The sequence below is a fragment of the Desmodus rotundus genome, chromosome 4 (assembly GCF_022682495.2).
Source record: "Desmodus rotundus isolate HL8 chromosome 4, HLdesRot8A.1, whole genome shotgun sequence".
Taxonomy (NCBI): Eukaryota; Metazoa; Chordata; class Mammalia; order Chiroptera; family Phyllostomidae; genus Desmodus; species Desmodus rotundus.
Window position 1 is genome coordinate 38,423,185 of NC_071390.1, and position 19,288 is coordinate 38,442,472.

Sequence of the window (19,288 nt, forward strand, 5' to 3'; positions counted from 1 at the left end):
ACAATGCCCCTCTCCCTGAGGTAGCCTTCCCATCACTATTAAAACTGACTTCATCTTTAATGGAGGACACCATCTCCTTCTGGGGTTCAAAATAGGGGAGCAGAAATCTGAAAACTGTCAAAGAAATGACATGACAAGTAAGAGCACAAAAATACATTAGATTTTTGAGGAAGTTAGAACTGTAGGTTAGAGAAACAAATGCTAAATTTAAGAAATGTGTGGAGTTCTTAGCTAGCAGGTAACTTGCTATTTTCAATGCCTTTGAAATAGTGATCAGAAGGAAACAAATAGTTACACATTGTAATGAGTTTGTAAAGCGGCAGCTCTTGTATCAACTCCGGCACTAAGATTGACTATATTTCCACTGATTGATGAAGTTCTAATGTAGTCTTTTTAAAATGGGCTTGGAAATCATAAATGCATTGGTGAATGAATACTGAGTATTAAGAACTAAACAAGTGTCTTTAGGAGGAAAAATACCATTACAGCCCACTTGAAAAATTATCCAAACACACACCAAACCACAGACAATGCTTGAACACAAGTTGACAGTAGAAACTGTGTGCATAATTTGAACTGGGGGACAATGTAAAGGAAAGGCTCTATTCTCCTGAGGTTATGTATGTAAAGCTAAGTGTTCAGTTTGGTCTGAAAGGCAATGGGAAGACATAAGAAGTGGTCCATGACAAAATACTATGCTAGTAGCTGTATACAAGATGGATTCAAGACAGGAGAAACAATACAAACTAATACTAACCTGAACAAAAAATATCTAACATTTACAGGCGCCAGACACTGTTCTAAACAATCCCATATATTACCCTGTTAAATTCTCACACTAGCGCTGGCCGGGTGGCTAAGTTGGTTGGGACGTCATCCTGTACACCAGAAAGGCTGCGGGGTCGACCCCTGGTCAGAGCACAAACCTAGGTTGCAGGTTCCATCCCCGGTCCGCGTGCATAGGGGAGACAACCAGTGAATACATGGATAGGTGAAGCATCAAATCCATGTCTCTCTCTCTCTCTCTCCCTGCCCCCTTTCTCTCTCTTAAATGAACAAACAAAAAACAATAAATATATCCTGGGGTGAGGATTAAAAATAAATCCTCACAGTAATGTAACAAGGCAGTTATTATGTCATTTTAAAGATGGGAAAACCGAACATTTAAATAATGTCTGATTTTGATTTTTACAGTAAGCTTCCCATACAGCAATCCCCATGCAGGTGATTACAAGCAAAGTACAATTTACTTTCAAAGCAGAAAAGAATATCCATACAGCCACTAACTATATTGTTTTAAAATGTTTTTATTGTGGAAAATGTCAAACAAATGAATAATATAAGGACTACTCTCGCCACCATGTACCCAATCTTAATTCATCTACTATACCTTTACTCCCCTTATTATTTTGGAGTAAATCCATACATTATATCATTTCATCATTGATTCATCTTTCACGGTGCATCTCAAAGATAAGGAAACTATTTTCTTTCTAAACATAACAATAACATCATAGCACCTTAAAATTGCAGTAAGTCCTCAATATCAAGAGTCAATCAATGGTAAAGTTCCAAGAACATATCTCACTTAAATATTTATTGAGAACTTATGTGTTAGCATTAGAAACTTCCACATATTAACTCATTTAAATTGCTCTTATTTAAATAGGTTTTCTTCTTTCTTCTTGCTTTCACTGTTACTAAAAGGAACGGGTCTGTCTCTACCCAAAGATTTAAAAGGCCTTATCGTCAGTGTCCCCCCTCCGCCCCTCCGGCGGTGGCCTCCCCGGGGTCTCGGCCTCCGGCCCCAGCCAGTCCCACCCCTTCCCAAGAGCGCCCGGAAGCCGCAGGGCGCTGCGAACTGCTCCGCGGGTTCGGGACCCCGGCCCCGCCCCGGTTGCCTAGGCGACGAGGGGCCGCTTCGCAGCGGCGAGATCATGGCGTCTTCCTTGGGGACACCTCTCGGGGTGACGACCCCCGTGGTAATAACCCCGGCGGGAACCTCGCCCGACTCGGAGGTACGTCGCCCCTTCTCGGTACCTACAACCTTCGAGCGCACGCCCTCGGTCCACGGCCCCCCGCAGCCCAGGCCCGTGCGGCGGCCGCGGCGGCGGCGCCCCAGGCCCGGTTGGGTGCGCAGCGGCCTTGAAGGCAGAAGAGTGAGGGCGGCGCGGGGTACTAAGGGGCGTTGTTAGGGTCGCGGAGGCCCCGCCCCGCGCTCCCCGAGCCTCCGGCTTGCCTTTTCCAACCCGCCTTGGCCCTCCGCCCCTCGTGCCCTGCAGTGTAAACTGTTACACTGTAGCAATTCCCCCATTGATTGGACCGTACGGTTTCGGGCCTAAATGACCTTACATCTAGGCGCTTCTTCCGGATTTGATGCTCTTAAAAAGGGAATTTTAAATGGACCAGTCAATCCCTTTTGGAAATTTTTACTAATTTTTTTCCAACGATCACAATTCCGATTTATGAAAAGGTGTCAGAAAATAACTTTTCATTGGTACGGGATTATATCTGAAGCCTAGGGCTTGGTGTTTCTCTTATTATTTTACCATTTTTCTAAATCAATATATGAGAAGAGGTTGGACAAAGGAGAAACGCTTGGGAAATCGACGTTCTGATTGTGGCTTAGTTGCTTATCACCAGCTTGTCTAACAAAGTTATTTAACCTCCTTGAGCCCCAGTAGTTCCCTGTGTACAATAAAGATGTATCTTCAACATAAGCTCTCAATAATAAATGGACTTTAGGTAACTTTAATTACTCATAAGCTTAGTACCCTGAGATATTTATTAAGAACATATCTGCTCTGCCAAATATTACTAAAAAACGTTTAAGTCTTCCAACACTGAGTCCACCATGTTGCTACTATGAAGGGTTTTTGTTTGTTTGTTTGTTTAAGGCCCAGAGGTAAATAATGTTATATTAACATTGTATACTCAACCCCTTTATTAGTCTAAACAACATTCTCTGTGTAGAAGGAAGTATTAGCTGCAATATTATAAATGAGCCAATAATTCATTTGCCTGCTCAGAGATATACAAAGTCGTTTACAATCCAGATTCTTCCCATTTCCCTACGCAGGCTACTAAGTCTCTCCTCTGAGCCTTTGAAACTAGCATACTTTAAAAAATACATGTTAATGTGATAAACTGGTTCCTAAGACAATTACGCCCTCATTATCTCTAACGTAATACAATTTCAAAAATGGCATAGGAAATTTCCCAATAAAATTGTTCCATTTATGAATACATACAAAAGTTTACTTATGGCAGTGCACAATTGTCTATGTACACTTAAATGTACTTACCCAGGTAGATAACATTCTTTCTAAGAAGGCTGATAATTTGAGATGTTAATGAACCTGTACTTCAAAAGAAAGAAAGCAAGTAAGAAATACCCCTCAAGTTTTTTAAAGATGCAAAGAAATGCCATGCTCCACAGGAAAAACCGTTCACTTTTTATAATGGATGATGAGTCAGGTGAATGAGCTAGTTACAGACCCTGGATGATTATCTGCCATGTTAGCGCTGTCAGTAGGCACACTTGTTCACTTGGAAGTGCAGGGTTCCCTATGATGATTCAGAATATGCTCAATCCTTTCGTTAGTAACAAACAAAAGAAATCCAGTTGGAACTTGGTCTCACTTAGCTGTGCTCAGGTACTAAGAGTAACAGGTTAATATGCTGCATGGTGAAAATTCCATGTTTCCCTTCTAATAAAAGCAGAGTTGCTGTAGCTCACAGAGAAGAGCTGTGTCATTCATTAGAGTGACAGGCTCTGCCAGCTACCCATTTGTGCTGACGGGAGGGTCAGGGGTGAGATGGAAAAGATGGCAAAACCTCTCTCTTGGAGTCTGTTCCCAAGGCCACAGCTTTTCAGTTAGTTACTGAATTTCTTCTCAGATCAGATTCTTTCCAGAGTTGAACCCCTGAGACCTGGTCCCTTATGGTGTCATTTCTGATAAATTCGGCATCCAAATTGACTTAGCCAGGAGACCAGGTAGTCATTTGAGCCAAATAGTAGTGAAATATTTCTTTTCTTGCCAAGTCTATTCCAGTAGTCTGAAGCTTCCCATTTGTTGTTTGTTGCCAACACCTAGAATAAAAACATCCACTTGTCCCAATCACATAGTAGGCACTCAATAAACTATAACTAATTAAAATCATAGGTGGTCTGACATATGCCAGTAGGGGTAGTTATCATAGACTAAAATCTAGTCTGAGATACTGTGAACAAGCAGGCATGAAATGCAGGTCCAGGAAAATATTTTTCCTGTGACATTGCATCAACTCTTCTTGCCAACTCTGAATTTAACATCGCAGGTTTTTTAGTAACATTGGAGTAAATGCCTCCCCTAAAAGGTAAGACTAAACTTTTGGCAGATGTCTGTATAAATGCACAAGAATAGAAAAATAACAAAAATCTGAAAATAAATATTTGCTGTAGTCATATGTGTAAGTGAAAGGAGCTTATAAGTGAATTTGTAAAGGAGTTTATCAGTGAACACCAAGAATTCAATCATCAATTTTTTATCATTAGTTTGTTCATAAACTGACTTTCTTAATATCTCCAAGAACACTATTTGGGAAATATAATCCTTTAAGTAGTATACTTAAAAGGACTATACTTCAACTCACATCAGAAACCTAAAGGAAAATGTAAATGCTGCTTCTGAATTATGCCCCATAGCGTTACCACACCCCTGATAGATGACATTTCCCGGGTTCATTCAGGGCTTGGTCAGCACAAGAGAACACCTACATAATCTTGAGTGGGAAGATGACTGTCATTTGTCTTAGAGATCCTCAGCATGTCCTGGAGAAGGCCATCGACGATTCTCTGTATATTAGGTGGTCTCTACAGACCTTGAAAACAGCCCCCACTCTATTATCAGCAACACTGATAATAGAGAGAAACACTTGGGGCCCATCTTGAACAGCAAAACGATGAGGTTTCTGCAATTTCAATATTACTCAAGAGGTATTTATCAATGCCACTCATAGCAAATAGTGTGAATCAACCTGTGCAAGGCTGAGGGGAAGATGCCAAAATATTGTTTAAAATATTGTTAAGGAAAAGTAGTGATGTACTTCAAGATGTTAATATACGAGTACGATTTATCAGACACTGAGAACCTCTGGGAATACTGGCTTTGGGTGTGGAGACACTGACAAACATTTGGGGTTGCCTTTCTTCTTACTATTGGTGTTCGGGTCTCCTATGTTATTTTAAAAGTCGTGCTTCATCTCTCCTCCAGCCTCTCTTTCAGGCGACACAAATATAATCTTCAATCTTTTCTGATATTTAGAGTTTTAATATACCAAAGTTAGGTTTTTACACAGCTAAAATTAATGTTTGATTGAAGTATATTGTTTATTTGAAATAAGGATCTCATTTTGTTTTCTTCTAGACATGAACCATCAATTATGGTACCTTCATTTACTAAGTAAACTACCCTCTCTGCTCTTACAGAGGATGGACTGACTGCCACTATCACATTAGGACATGTGTACACCTGAATGGGCACAAGAATGGACAAAATAGTCAGGAAGACAGAATAGATAATTCAAATGTGTAACAGACATTGCTAGAATTCAGCAGCAAACTCTCAGTAAAGTATGAATAGAAAAAGAAAAGCTACACATGAAAAAATTATTTGCCAAACATCACCATATTGAATGGTGAAATAGTGAAACTATTTGTATAAAAGTCAGGGACTAAAAAAAGGGATTCAGGCAAGTAACGTTATTGCAATCCAACATATTGTAGAGGCTCTAACTAATAAACTAAGAAAAATAAATGTGTGGTTTAAATCTTAGAAATGAGGCAATAAAAAAAACCTTTATTTGAAGATTACATGATTGCATACCTAAGGAACCTGACATTGTATTTCCATGATTTGAGCTAATAAGAAATTTGATAAGATGGTGACATATAACATGAGTACATGAGACCAATTGCTTTTCTCTATATTAGAAATTAATTACAAACGGAAATGGCAAAAACTTGATTAAACTGTACTTGGTTATAAACATAAGAAAGGCATGGGACATAAAGAAATTAAAAACTAACAAAAGTTTTTTAACAGGAATTGATAAAAAAAGATTTATTGGAAACCTTTAAATTTAAAAAATTAAATCCTTCCTACATTATATATAAATGCAATGCAATGTGACTAAAGATTTAGTTCCTACATACGATTGTATACTTACAAAGTTATGTTAGAGTTGTTTATGATAATTCATCCTTGAATTTCTGAATTTAACCTAATTTGGCCACAATGGCACCTTAGTATTCTTTTAGTACATTTTTGGATTCAGTTTTGTAAGACAGTATTTTATTTTACTATTTTTTGCAATTTTTTTATTGTTGCTCAATTACAGTTGTCCCTCCTTTTTCCTCATTGCTCTCCTCTACCCCTCCCACAGTCAACCCACCCCCCATTGTCAGTGCCCTTGAGTCCTTTATCCATGTTTCTTGTCTTGCCCCTCCCCCTTCTTTCCCCAGTTATCCCCCTCCTGTCTCCCTTCTGGTCACTGTCAGTTTGTTCTTTATTTCCAGGTATCTAGTTCTATTTTTCTCATTTGTTTTGTTTGGTTGATTAGGTTCCCCTTATAGGTGAGATCATATGGTATTTGTCTTTCACCTTCTGGCTTATTTCACTCAGCATAATGCTTTCCAGTTCCATCCATGCTCTTGTGAAGAGTAGGAGCTTCTTCTTTCTTTCTGCTGCATAGTATTCCATTGTGTAAATGTACCATAGTTTTTTGATCCTCTCATTTACTGATGGGCACTTAGGCTGTTTCTAGCACTTGGCTATTATAAATTGTGCTGCTATGAACATTGGGGTGCATAGGTTCTTTTGAATTGGTTGATTCAGAGTCCTTAGGGTATAATCCCAGCAGTGGGATCACTGGGTCGAAAGGCAGTTCCATCTTTAGATTTTTGAGGAAATTCCATACTGTTTTCCACAGTGGCTGCACCAGTCTGCATTCCCACCAACAGTGTAGTAGGGTTCCTTTTTCTCTACAACCTCACCAGCACTTGTTACTGATATATTAATGATGGCCATTCTGTCCAGTGTGAAGTAGTATCTCATTATGGTTTTGCTTTGCATCTCTCTAAGGGCTAGTGATGTTGAGCATTTTTTCATGTGTCTATGGGCCCTCTGTGTGTCCTCCTTGGAAGTGTCTGTTCAGGTCCTCTGCCCATTTTTCAGTTGGATTGTTTGTTTTCCTGGTGTGGAGTTGTATGAGTTCTTTATATATTTTGGATATCAAACCCTTATCTGAGGTAACATTGGCAAATATGTTTTCCCATATGGTTGTTTCCCTTTCCATTTTGTTGATGTTTTCTTTAGCTGTGCAGAAGCTTTTTAGTTTGATGTAGTCCCATTTGTTTATTCTTTCCTAAAGGATATCCCTTGCCCTAGGGGATGGATAGATGAAAATATTGCCATGTGGGATATCTGAAATTTTCCTGCCTATGTTTTCCTCTCGGATTTTTATGGTGTTTTGACTTATATTTGAGTCTTTTATCCATCTTGAGTTTATTTAGGTGTATGGTGTAAATAGGCACTCTCGTTTCATTGTTTTGCATGTACTTGTCCAGATCTCCCAACACCATTTGTTGAAGGGGCTGTTTTTACTCCATTTTATGTTCCTGTCCCCTTTGTCAAATATTAACTGACCGCATTGACATGGGTTTATTTCTAGGCTTCCTATTTTGTTCCATTGGTCTATGTATCTGTTCCTATGCCAGTACCAGGCTGTTTTGATTACAGTGGACTTGTAATATAGTTTGATATCAGATATTGTGATCTGTCCTACTTTGATATTCTTTCTCAAAATTGCTGAAGCTATTTGGAGTCATTTATAGTTCCATATAAATTTTTGAAATATTTGTTCTATATCTGTGAAATACATCATGGGTATTTTGACAGGGATTGCATTGAAACTATAAATTGCTTTGGGTAGTATGGACATTTTAATGATGTTAATTCTTCCGGTCCATGAACACGGTAGTTGCTTCCATTTATTTGTGTCTCCTTAATTTATTTCTCAGTGTTGTGTAGTTTTCTGATGAGGTCTTTTACCTCCTTGGTTAAGTTTGTTCCCAAGTATTTTATTTTTCTTGTTGCTATAGTAAATGGGACTTTTTTCCTAATTTCTGTTTCTGATATTTCATTGCTGGTGTACAAAAATGCCTTTGATATCTGAATTTTGTACCCTGCCATTTTGCCAAATTCATTTATTAGGTCAAGTAGCTTTTTGGTGGAATCTATAGGGTTTTCTATGTACACTATTATTTCTTCTGCAAACAGTGACAGCTTCACTTCCTCCTTTCTAATTTGGATGCCTTTCATTTCTTTTTCTTGTCTGATTGCTGTGGCCAGGACTTTCAATACTATGTTGAACAGAAATGGTGAAAGCAGACACCCTTGTTTTGTGCTTAATCTTAGGGGGAAAGCTTTTAGTCTTTGCCTGTTGAGTGTGATGTTGGCTATAGGTTTCTCATATATGGCCTTTATTATGTTGAGGAATGCTCCCTCTATTCCCACTATGCTGACTGTTGTTATCATAAATGGGTGCTATAGCTTATCAAATGCTTTTTCTGCATCTATTGATATGATCATGTGGTTTTTGTCTTTCGTAGTGTTTATGTGATATATTATATTTATTGAATGGCATATATTGTACCATCCTTGCATCCCTGGGATGAATCCCACTTGGTCATGGTGTATGATCTTTTTAATGTATTGCTGGATGCGGTTTACCAATATATTGTTGAGGATTTTAGCATCTATGTTCATCAGCGATATCAGCCTGTAGTTTTCTTTCTTTGTTGTGTCTTTATCTGGTTTTGAGATTAGGATAATACTGCTCTCATAAAGAGTTTGGGAGTCTTCTCTCTGTTTAGAATTTTTGGAATAGTTTGAGGAGAATCTGGGTTAGCTCTTCCCTAAATGTTTGGTAAAATTCTCCTGTGAACCTGTCTGGCTCAGGGCTTTTGTGTGTTGGGAGTTTTTTGATTACTGCTTCAATTTCACTAGCTGTTATAGGTCTATTTAGGCCTTCTGTTTCTTCTTGACTCAGTTTTGGAGGATTATATGTTTCTAGAAATTGTCAATTTCCCCCAGGTTTTCAAATTTCTTGGCATACAGTTGTTTGCAGTAATTTCTTATGATTCTTTGTATTTCTGTGGTATCGGTTGTAATTTTGCCTCTTTTGTTTCTGATTTTATTTATTTGGGTCCTCTCTCTTTTTTTCTTGATAAGCCAGGTTAAAGGCTTGTTGATTTTTTTTATCTTTTGAAAGAACGAGCTCCTGAATTTATTGATCCCTCGAATTTTATTTTTAGTCTCTATATCACTTAATTCTTCTCTGATCTTAATTATTTCCTTCCATTTACTCCCTCTGGGTGTTGTTTGTTGTTGTTCCTCAAGTTTTTGTAGATGTAGGGGTAGGTCATTTATTTGAATTTTTTGTATCTTTTTTAGATAGGCCTGTATTGCTATGAACTTCCCTCTCAGGACTGCCTTCGCCGTGTCCCATAGGTTTTGTTTTGGGTTGTTGTGTGTTCATTTTCATTTGTTTCCAAAAACTTTTTGATTTCTTCCTTGATCTCATTGTTTACCCATTCACTAAGACAATATTTTAATTAGAATTTTTTATCTGAATTTGTTAATGATGTTGGCTTATAATTTTCTTCTTGTGCTATCCAGGGCTTTTTGTGTGTAGATTATTCTGGCTTCTTAAAAATGAATTATCTACAGTGTATAATTATTACACTTAACAGGCTTTACGTGTTCTTGTTTTTTAGGTAGGCCTTCACGTGTTGAGCACAGTGACTTTTTAAAAAGTAGACTTTCAGCGTAGTTCATGTTTGGTCAGTTCCATTTTCTCCCTCTCCCCCGGTCACGTTTGATAACTTACATATACCTACAAAATCACCCATTTCCTTGTTAATTTTAAATGTATTTCACTTATGTGGCATGTATTTATTTCTTGTCTATTTTTAATCACATTTGCCTATTTTATCCATTATTTTAAAAGACTCTTGCTTTAGCTCTTGCTTTAACTTAGCCTTCTGTCAACTTTTTTTTTCTTTTTTTCAAATATGCTGTTTAGCGCGGTCAGGACTGTAGTGAGGTGAGTGAGGCGCTCCCCTTGAGCACAAAATTTAAGGGATGTCAAAAATGCAGCAGTAAAAATAAACTATATTTAATGCAATATTTAAAAAATCAAAATTATTGCAAAGGAAATCCCGTGGATCAAAGTGTTAAATAAGAACAGCCTTGGTATGACTGATTTTTTTCCCCTTTTGCCTCAGGCTCCAGCATGGTTCTACGGTGTTGCTTCTTAGTTCATTTATTTTCAGGTTTAAAGAAAGTCTTTTAAAGTGTGGAAGTTGTAGATCACTCTATGTTCTCTATGACTGTGAAACCCCTCTTTAGTCATCTTTGGTGAGATGTATTTTTCTTTTAAGGAATATTCATTAAGAATCTTTTAAGTCACTACCAGTGATGGATACGAGATGCCCCCAGAAACCTTAAATTCTAGAAGGAAGACATATATACAATGTGGAAGGTTTAGGTGACATTAGAGAAAAAATTCAGAGAAAAGATTATTTGGCAAATAATATCAGGCTTTCAATTTTATTGCTTCTGGAAAAACTGCTAAAATCCACCAGCTGGTGGAGTAAAATGAGTTATACTGCAGTTTAGCTTACAGATTTTCCTAGTCAGAGATGTAATTTTACAGAGAAAGCCACAATTACATATCCACATTTTTATTAGTCTGTTCATGAATTTTCTATTGTATCTTCAATTTGTGTGAATTAGAATACATGTGTTAAAAGATTAAAGATTTTTAACCATTCTATAAACAAAGAAACAAGAAGAGCTCCAGTTTAAAATAGGTGCAGGAATTCAATTTAAAACAATGAAAACAAGAAACCAGAGACAAACCCTCCTACAAGATGATTATCTTAAGCTATCAAGTTTTATTGGAAAAAAAAAATGAAGCAGTAATCATAGGCATCTTAACTAGAATTATTATTATACAAAAGGTCAAGATTATTGTATTCTTTTTCATATAGTTCTTGCATGATCTATTTTTTTCTATGCAGAAAAAAATGAAAGATAATAAAATTGATCTGAATGTCTGTATAAGGTACCTTTCATGAATATCTTTATTCATTATTAATAATGATAGCAATCTTGTGTGTATTCAAACATATCAAAATGATTTTTTAACATGAATCCAAATTTAGGTTCATAGGGCTTGCTGTAAGTCTCAAAATTAATCAGTAGTCAAACCTCAGGGGACTTTCAGATCCAAGTCCAGCTTGTCATGGCACTGCGTCACCCAGCAGTGCCGTCCTGTGATGGAGACGAGTTCCGGCAGCCCGTTAGCAGCCTATGTGGACATGACTAGGATTTGTACAATTCTAAACAAGGTAAAAGATTGAATGACTGTCCCTGGAGAATTTATAATCTAATGGGATTAACAGTACAGGGATAATTATACTTTACTGCTACTAATAAAAATATTTATAAAAGGCAAACATTTAAACAAATATATGTTTATGTATTGTGGACTAAAATACTATCCTACCTAAAGGTTAGTGCATTTAATTTAATTTCCAATTATCCGAGTGCCTACTAGGTGCAAGGTATTATTATATATTAGGTACTCGGGTATCTTTGTCTTATTGAAATTTTAATCTCCTAGAATGATGTCATTTAGGTTATTTGCTAACCCTAGATTACAATAGTATAGCTATTGAAGTAGTATATTTTATTTCTAAATTAGATTTTTTTAATGAAAATAAAACAACCTAATTTAAATGTAAACATTAAGCTGATTGCCATTACCAATAACTGCTAGCTTTGAGGTTTTCCTACTCTGGGAAAAAAATAAGGAAAATTTGGGATATCTCATTAAGTATAGCAAAGCATTTATTTGCTTTCTTATATACTGGAGCCGATTCACGTGGAAGGATACATCACTGTTTGTTGACTTGAAAACATTGTGCACCCTCTCTCCCCAAAACCTCACAATCCTTGATTTTGGGGTGCTGCTGCTCTTACTCTGTGTCTGTCTCCCCTTCCATCCCATTCATAGCCCTTCTCTTCCTGCTCTGACTTTGGGCAGTTTCATCCATTCTCACACTTGCAGTGATTCCTAAGCCAGGATCTTCAAACTTGACCCTTCTGACTCTAGCATTCCTAATTAACCTCGAAACATTTCTTCCTTAATAGGCAGAGTCCATCTTAAACTCAACGACTGAAACCAAACTCATTATCTTGCCTTTTTGAAACTAGCATCATCTTCCAGGACTCCAATTTCTATTCTGTTTAACGAGCATACCATGTACGGTTTCTCAGATTGTACTCTGGACAAAAGAACTCGGCTGAGGGTTGAGCAGGAGCTGAAACTATACTGTCTTCACAAATGGTGCACTTGGGCCCAGGGCTGCGCCAGCCTTAAGCACTTCCTGCACCTAGAGAGGATGCCTATGTCTAGGTCACACAAAGGTGGCATACGTGCTGGTGGAGGAGGCCCTTTTTCTTCTAGTCATCTATTTCAGAAACTCGGAATCTCCATTCCTTCTTCCCTCTTTTAGCCCCCCATATATTGTATGTTGCATTCCCCTTTCTTTTCATGCACACTGCATATAGCCTAGTACTGCCCATGCCTCCTTCATGAACTGTTTTAACAACCCGTTCATTGAACTCCTCCTCTGTGTCCTTTCTCTGCTCCTGCCTTTCCTTCACCCTGCTACAGACTACCCTTCCATGAAGCACAGTTTTACCTTGCCATTCCACTGCTCAAAAACTTCATGGGTGCCTTATTGCCCCATTACAACGATTTTCAACTGGTGTGCTGCAAGAATTTTTAAAACATACACAACCTGACCATTTAATTAGGGGCACTGACCTCTTTTCCCTTAGATTGTCAAATGAAAAAATGGGAACCACCAACACTACAATACCCATCAGTGTGAATGAATCAAAATATGCCTATTTTTTGTCATATCAGCAAAAAATATATTTTTTGGTGAATCTCAGAATTTTAGTAGTGAGCTTAGGTGTGCCATGAGATGAAAAATGTTGATAGTCACTGCTCTATTAGTAAGAACAAACTCTTTAGCCTGTCATTCTTTAACCAGCCAAGGTATAAAATATTTATGGTTCTTTGTGCAGTATCTTATATTTTGTAATCGCTCAATAAATATTTATTGAATTATTAAATTTAAGATCTCCCACAATAGGTTCCTCTTGGTGACTTCCCACTTAGATCCAACTAGTCCCCTACTTGTTCCCTAGGCACCGTTATGAATTACTTGATATTTGCAGAACTAATACCCAACTGTCACTTCTTTGTTGCATTGGCATTGCTGATTCATCCACCCGGGGCATGAGCCATGCCGGATCTCACAAAGCCACTCCTGGACCTTCTGCCTGTAGACTTCCCTTGTCCCGTCCTGATTCTCGTCCCTTCATTTAGACTGCATGTCACGTTTCTAATGGTCTGCCATTTTATTTTCTTGTTTTAAAGTCAACTTGATTTGTTCCTCCCACTAGATGATAAGCTTCTTGAGGCTAGCAAGTCTTTCTTACTTGTATTTGCTTCCTCCTGAACCCCAAATTCAATGAGGAATATGTGGCTATTAAAAATATTTATTAATTGAAAACCATCACTCAGTTTTAAGTATGCACAAAAGATAGATTGAGTAGCCATTCAACTTTTACTTAAAAACAGAAAATAAAAAGAATTATCTAGGACACTGTTGTCTTTAAAATTTTTTTCCTGCCCTGGCCTGGTAGCTCAGTTACTTGGAGCATCATCTCATACACCAAAAGGTTGTGGGTTCGATCCTGAGTCAGGGCACATAACTAGGTTGCACATGTGATCTCTGGTTGTGGTGTGTTCGGGAGACAACTGATCAATGTTTCTCTCTCACATTGATGTTTTATCAATGTTTCTCTCTCTCTCTCTCTCTCTCTCTTCCCCTTCCTGTCTCTCTAAGATCAATAAACATATCCTTGGGCTAGGATTAAAAAATCATGACAGCAACTAGAGCACAGTAAGAAGAAATTTTGATATTGTTGGGATTAATATGTAAAACATATGTTGAGATAACTCATAGCAGTTTTGTTTGTTTGGGTTTGTTTGGGTTTTTTTTGTAGAAAGATGCTGCTGAATTCCAGGACCATGAAGAGATTCTGTCTCCAGATTTTCTTTCAGTTGCCCAAATCACAGAAATCCTAGCAGAGGACATAGATGGAGTTCAAAAGTAAGCACTTCAGTATTACAACCAAATAAGAACCGTTCTAGTTTTGCATCTATAAATGACCGTGATATTCTATTATGTATTTTAAATTTTTTTCTAAATATCTCCAGACTCTGGAATACAAAACTTCTCAAACAACTAACTGCAATGCTCCGCAGTCTTCTTTATGGGAGATACGCACTCAAACCAACTTGTTAATGCTGACTGAGGGTAGGGATTTATGAGATAAAAGCAGCCTGTAGCATATGCTGTTTTCTGTTTCTTTTCCCTTTTATTCATAAAACTGTCAATATTCACAAGAACATTTAGGTCTTGTGTTCATCATGAAAAGAGTATGTTGTATTTTCTATAATATGAATAATGAATATATTTTATTATTCTGGAAATTCTGACTATTAGCCATTCACCTGTGATTTTTATTGGATATGGAGCTATACCAAGTACTCTGATTTCATAAATTTACTTAAAAATGTGAGTATAACTGAGTTTATAAGCAATAATTGTAATATATATGCATCTTATTTTTAAGACCATTGATTTCTATAGTAGAACACATACTTAGAACTCTAGTCAGATGTATCCCACACACAAATTCCTAAATGGTGATTTTAGAAAGCACTCATTTTAAAAATCATCTGGCTTTAATAATGGAATCTTGATTGGCTATAATGTGTGGGACAATGTGATGTTCTGGATATTAATGTCCCAGCGTTAGATTTCTGCAGGCCAGTCCTCCAGATTTTAGCAGGATATTGTGGACTATAATGGACAAATAGAAAATGACTCTGTCAGTGGTTATCATTTGCAAATCTCTCAAATATTATGGAATAGAGGTGATTTACTACTGAGAAGGAAATATGACAGATGTACTGGCTGGAAGAGAAATCTAAGAAGGGAAGGCATATTAAGAGCAGGTGAATGACATTGACAGGCCTTTCCCAAGATGCTGTTCACCTCCAGTGCCTGGAAATCCTGCAGGAAATGCAGGCGATTTGTGATTTGGCCATGCTGCTATCTGCATCTTGATGAGTATTAGTCAATAAAAAATTTTACTGATTTTAAAACAAGTATTTCATGGTGATTTTACCATTGTTGTAGACATGAATGCACATTGGGAATTCCAACTTTGAGTGTCAGATATGGTTAGTAAAGCCCATTGTATTAGCCTCACTGATTATTTACGATTGAAGTAAAATACTGTTTTCCATTACTACACAATCCCAAATGTTGTTGGGCATAGAAATGCAAGAGCTAGGTATTTAATACTAGGCAGAATAATGTGATGCAGATACAGATATTTAATATAGTTTAAATTTATTTTTATTGAATATTATAAATAAAAGATGTTATATTAAATGCAGTTAATACAAATAAAAGGTATTGCGAACAAATGCTCTTTAGACTTATTTATTACCACATCCTAAGTTTCCCTGTATAGCATACCTTCTGTGACAATCTTTTTTTTCAATTATTGGTTATCTTTGTTGTTAAATATCTAAACTCTAAAAGTATTTTAATCTTTAAGAGGTGAAGTCTAGGACAAAGGAAATCACGCAGAGGGTGATACAGAAGTTAGTGGTATAGAAACAAGCAGGTTCAACATAGACTGACCTTTTAAACTGTCTCATTAATAGAATTCACCTGAAGTAATCTCAAATTTTAGGACATCAATTTGGGATAAATGATAGCAGTGTTATGTCAGGAGCCATTTCTTTGCAAAGTAATTTTCTTGAGGTTTTTAATATGATTTTTGTAACAGTAATCCTGAAATATTTGCAATCATTCACTTTCCATTTAAAATAACATTATTATAAATGGGGATCAGATACCTTTCAACATAACAGATATAATTTAAGTATCCTGTCACTAAGTGACAGAAGTATGCCAAAGCACACAGTCTACAAAGCTATAAACCTATTTAAATTAATTATAGGAAATTAGCACATTTTTCTACCTTTTAAAATTAAAACAATTATACTCCATAAAAGCAGCCAACCAAAGAAAACATTAAAGTACCATTAAAACATGTCTGTGGACTGCACTGCAAGTAAAGTTAAATGTCCAGGCACATTTCTCATCGTCTCCTAACCAGCATCAGTTATGTTGTAATGTAACCCTGATTTTATCTATAGATCTACCCAAATCTTTTTTGAAAAAATCATAGCAACAAAATTAAAAATAACTATTTAAACACAGAAATAGCACTAAGAAGTCTTTTAATAACCTTTCTATAACTGGGCTTTCACGAACTGTTCAGTTCTTGCCGTAAGGCTTATTTCTGCATGTCATCATATCTTAAAAAATAAAATGAGCATGCAAACATTTAAAGAGCATGCAAAAATAATGTAATATTTTTACTAAATTCTTGATGAGATAGTTACATCACCTATCACTGTAGTAAAACTTCCTAAGTCACTATGAAGCATCTTTCTCTTTCCCTGCATTTTCTCATTCTACAGCTGTGACTGTCTCTCCCCTTCCCCTGCTCCATCTCTCCTTGTCCCCAGAGAAAAAGCTTACAGATTTGCCAGCAGGGCATGGAAACTGAATTCGAACCACTTGCTCCAAATTCCTCCTTGCATAATTTCCTTTGGGGTGAAATGACTGAATGGAAAATAACAGTAAATATTTAGCCTTGCACTTCAAGTTGAAGGTTAAGATCCAAATGGTACTGGGAAAAGAGGTGGAAGGGGTTTGGGGAGAGCAAAGGCAGAGGATGCCAAAGAAATTGTACCAAAATACTCTTATGCAAGCAGTTCCCTTCACCCACATACAGTCAAACATGGAAAAAATAAAAATGAAAAGCAAAGAACCAATGTACCTATTCAGGCCAAGTATTTAGTTTTTTAAAATACATAGCATAGCGATGGCAGATGACGAGCACACTTAGAAGGAAGATTAACTGCTAGAAACAGAAGAAAGTGCCAGACAAAAGCTGGTGATTAAAGAGGGCATTGGTTCTGTAAAACTACGGATTAAAGAAAAGATGATAAAATATGTAAATAAAGAGCTCTTAGAACTAGGTTAAGAAACTAGAGAATAAAACCAATGGAGAACTTACCTTGCAGAAAATTAAGCCAGTAATGTGGAAAACATATTTAAGAAAACGTATACAAAATGCAGATTAAAGCAATTAGAAGGTGTTTGAATATACACCAACATAGTGAATTAGAAAAAAATTTCAACTTCATAAAATATAAACTTTGATTTTAATATTTTAATAATACTGTAAATACTGTATAAAACTTTATATATGACCTTATCTCTGGTATAAGGAAAATAACCTAGACAGGAAAATAATTAGGCAAGCCTCTGACTTTTCCTTAACAACAATAGGGAGCAGAAATCAATGGGGTGACAAGTAACCAAATTTAGGGAGTGAAAAGAATGTGACTCCAGAATAAAGTACTAATTTGCATGGTTGCTTTAGTTAAACCACCTGGATTTTACTTTAGTGTATCGGATGAGGTAGCATTTTATTCTCGATATGGCTAGTCATTGTTCCCAGCACCATTTTTGAAGAGCTCATATTTCCCTCACTGGTTTGAAGTACATTCTGTCATATACCAAGTTCCCATTATGTATTGGGCCCGTTTCTGGGCTTTCTACCTGTTCCATCGGCCTATTTATTGATTCTATTAAAATACTAGAAGTTTTTATTACTGTAGATGTTTCCTTATTGACTTTCACTTAAGACTAAATGATATTATACCTTAAACATGGGAAAATAAACCTTGCTGACTGATAGCCAATGCAAGTTGAAGATGCCTGGCTGCTAAGGTAACCGCTCCTTTCTGGTGCTTGTCTGTTCACACCTGTATCCACCAACTGAGTTCTATGCTTGATGGAATATATCAACTAGGATGCTTTCAGTTGCATGTAACACGAAAAACTGATCATACTGACTTAAAGATAAAGAAAATACACCAACACATGTATATATGTACTATCATATAACAGGACATTCAGAGATGGTCTGACTCCACAGTAAATTAACACGAGGCCCAACAGTGCTAAGAAAGGAGGCACAATCTTATGGTTATAAGTTGGCTCTCAGTAGCAATAACACCTAGTTATTTACCCTTTTGTATTTTTGTTCTACAGGAAAAAATGTCCTCATTCTTAGTTATGAATTAATTAGAACAATTCAGAAGAGTGCCCGACATGGACCAACAGTTATTACAGAGAATGCCATATACTGAATGGCATTATATGGCATTATGGGAAGGGGATAAGACTACCACGATTGGCTTAGAAGAGTCAGAACTCACTTTGGGGGTTGAAGTCTGCCCTGATCTGACTACAGATGAAGTGGATGTTAAGAGAGTTAAACACAATTTCAGCTTTATTTATTCTGAGACTTGTTCAATCCTGCTGCATTTATTACTCTGATCATGTAATTTACTTTAATACTGTGATTAGTACTTCCCTTTTTGCAAATAGCAGTAAAAAGTTGTCACATACTCTCTCAGAAATCACACATAAGCAATGAGGAAATACTAATTCCATCTTTGTTCCAAAAACAAGCATGCTGAAGGCCCAAGCCACAAAAAATAAGGATGAATGCCAGAAGCATTTAGATCAAGCAGAAGTGCAGGAGAGAGGACTAGGAGGATAGACATATCTGAAGATCCTAGAGTGAGGTAAAAATATACTTCCTCTGCTAGCTGAAGACACAGCCCCGCAGTGCCATTCCGAGAATTCTGTTTGCAGCAGCGGGACCAGGTGGTAAAGGCTTGGAGCAGGCCCTTCCCACGCTCACAAGGAATAGATTGTTTATGTCATAGTAAAGAAAACCTATCTTCCTTTTTTTCTTTTCCCCCCCACTAATTAAAAAATGTAAAACTGGAATCATTGACATCAACTTATTTCATACAGAAAATAGCTTGTAAACATGGCCAGGTCTGAGTACTTAACAAGAAATATACATACAAAGATATCACAAGGAAAAAAAAATTGAAGAATGGGAAAAAGAACTCACAGGCAAAT

The 19,288-nt window shown here is 36.9% G+C and overlaps 1 protein-coding gene across 2 annotated transcripts in view; it reads left to right on the forward strand.

Annotated features, from left to right (window-relative positions):
• The first annotated feature begins 1,884 nt into the window (after window positions 1-1,884).
• CABCOCO1 (ciliary associated calcium binding coiled-coil 1) overlaps window positions 1,885-19,288 on the forward strand; it is a 115,160-nt gene continuing 97,756 nt past the window's right edge. Inside the window, exons 1-2 of one of the 2 annotated variants that reach the window (XM_024561311.3) lie at window positions 1,885-2,018; window positions 14,196-14,302. In XM_024561311.3, coding sequence (XP_024417079.2) covers window positions 1,938-2,018; window positions 14,196-14,302 — 188 coding nt within the window. In that variant the 5' untranslated portion in view covers window positions 1,885-1,937. The remainder of the gene's footprint in view (window positions 2,019-14,195; window positions 14,303-19,288) is intronic. The other variant, XM_053923037.1, reaches the window with a different exon arrangement.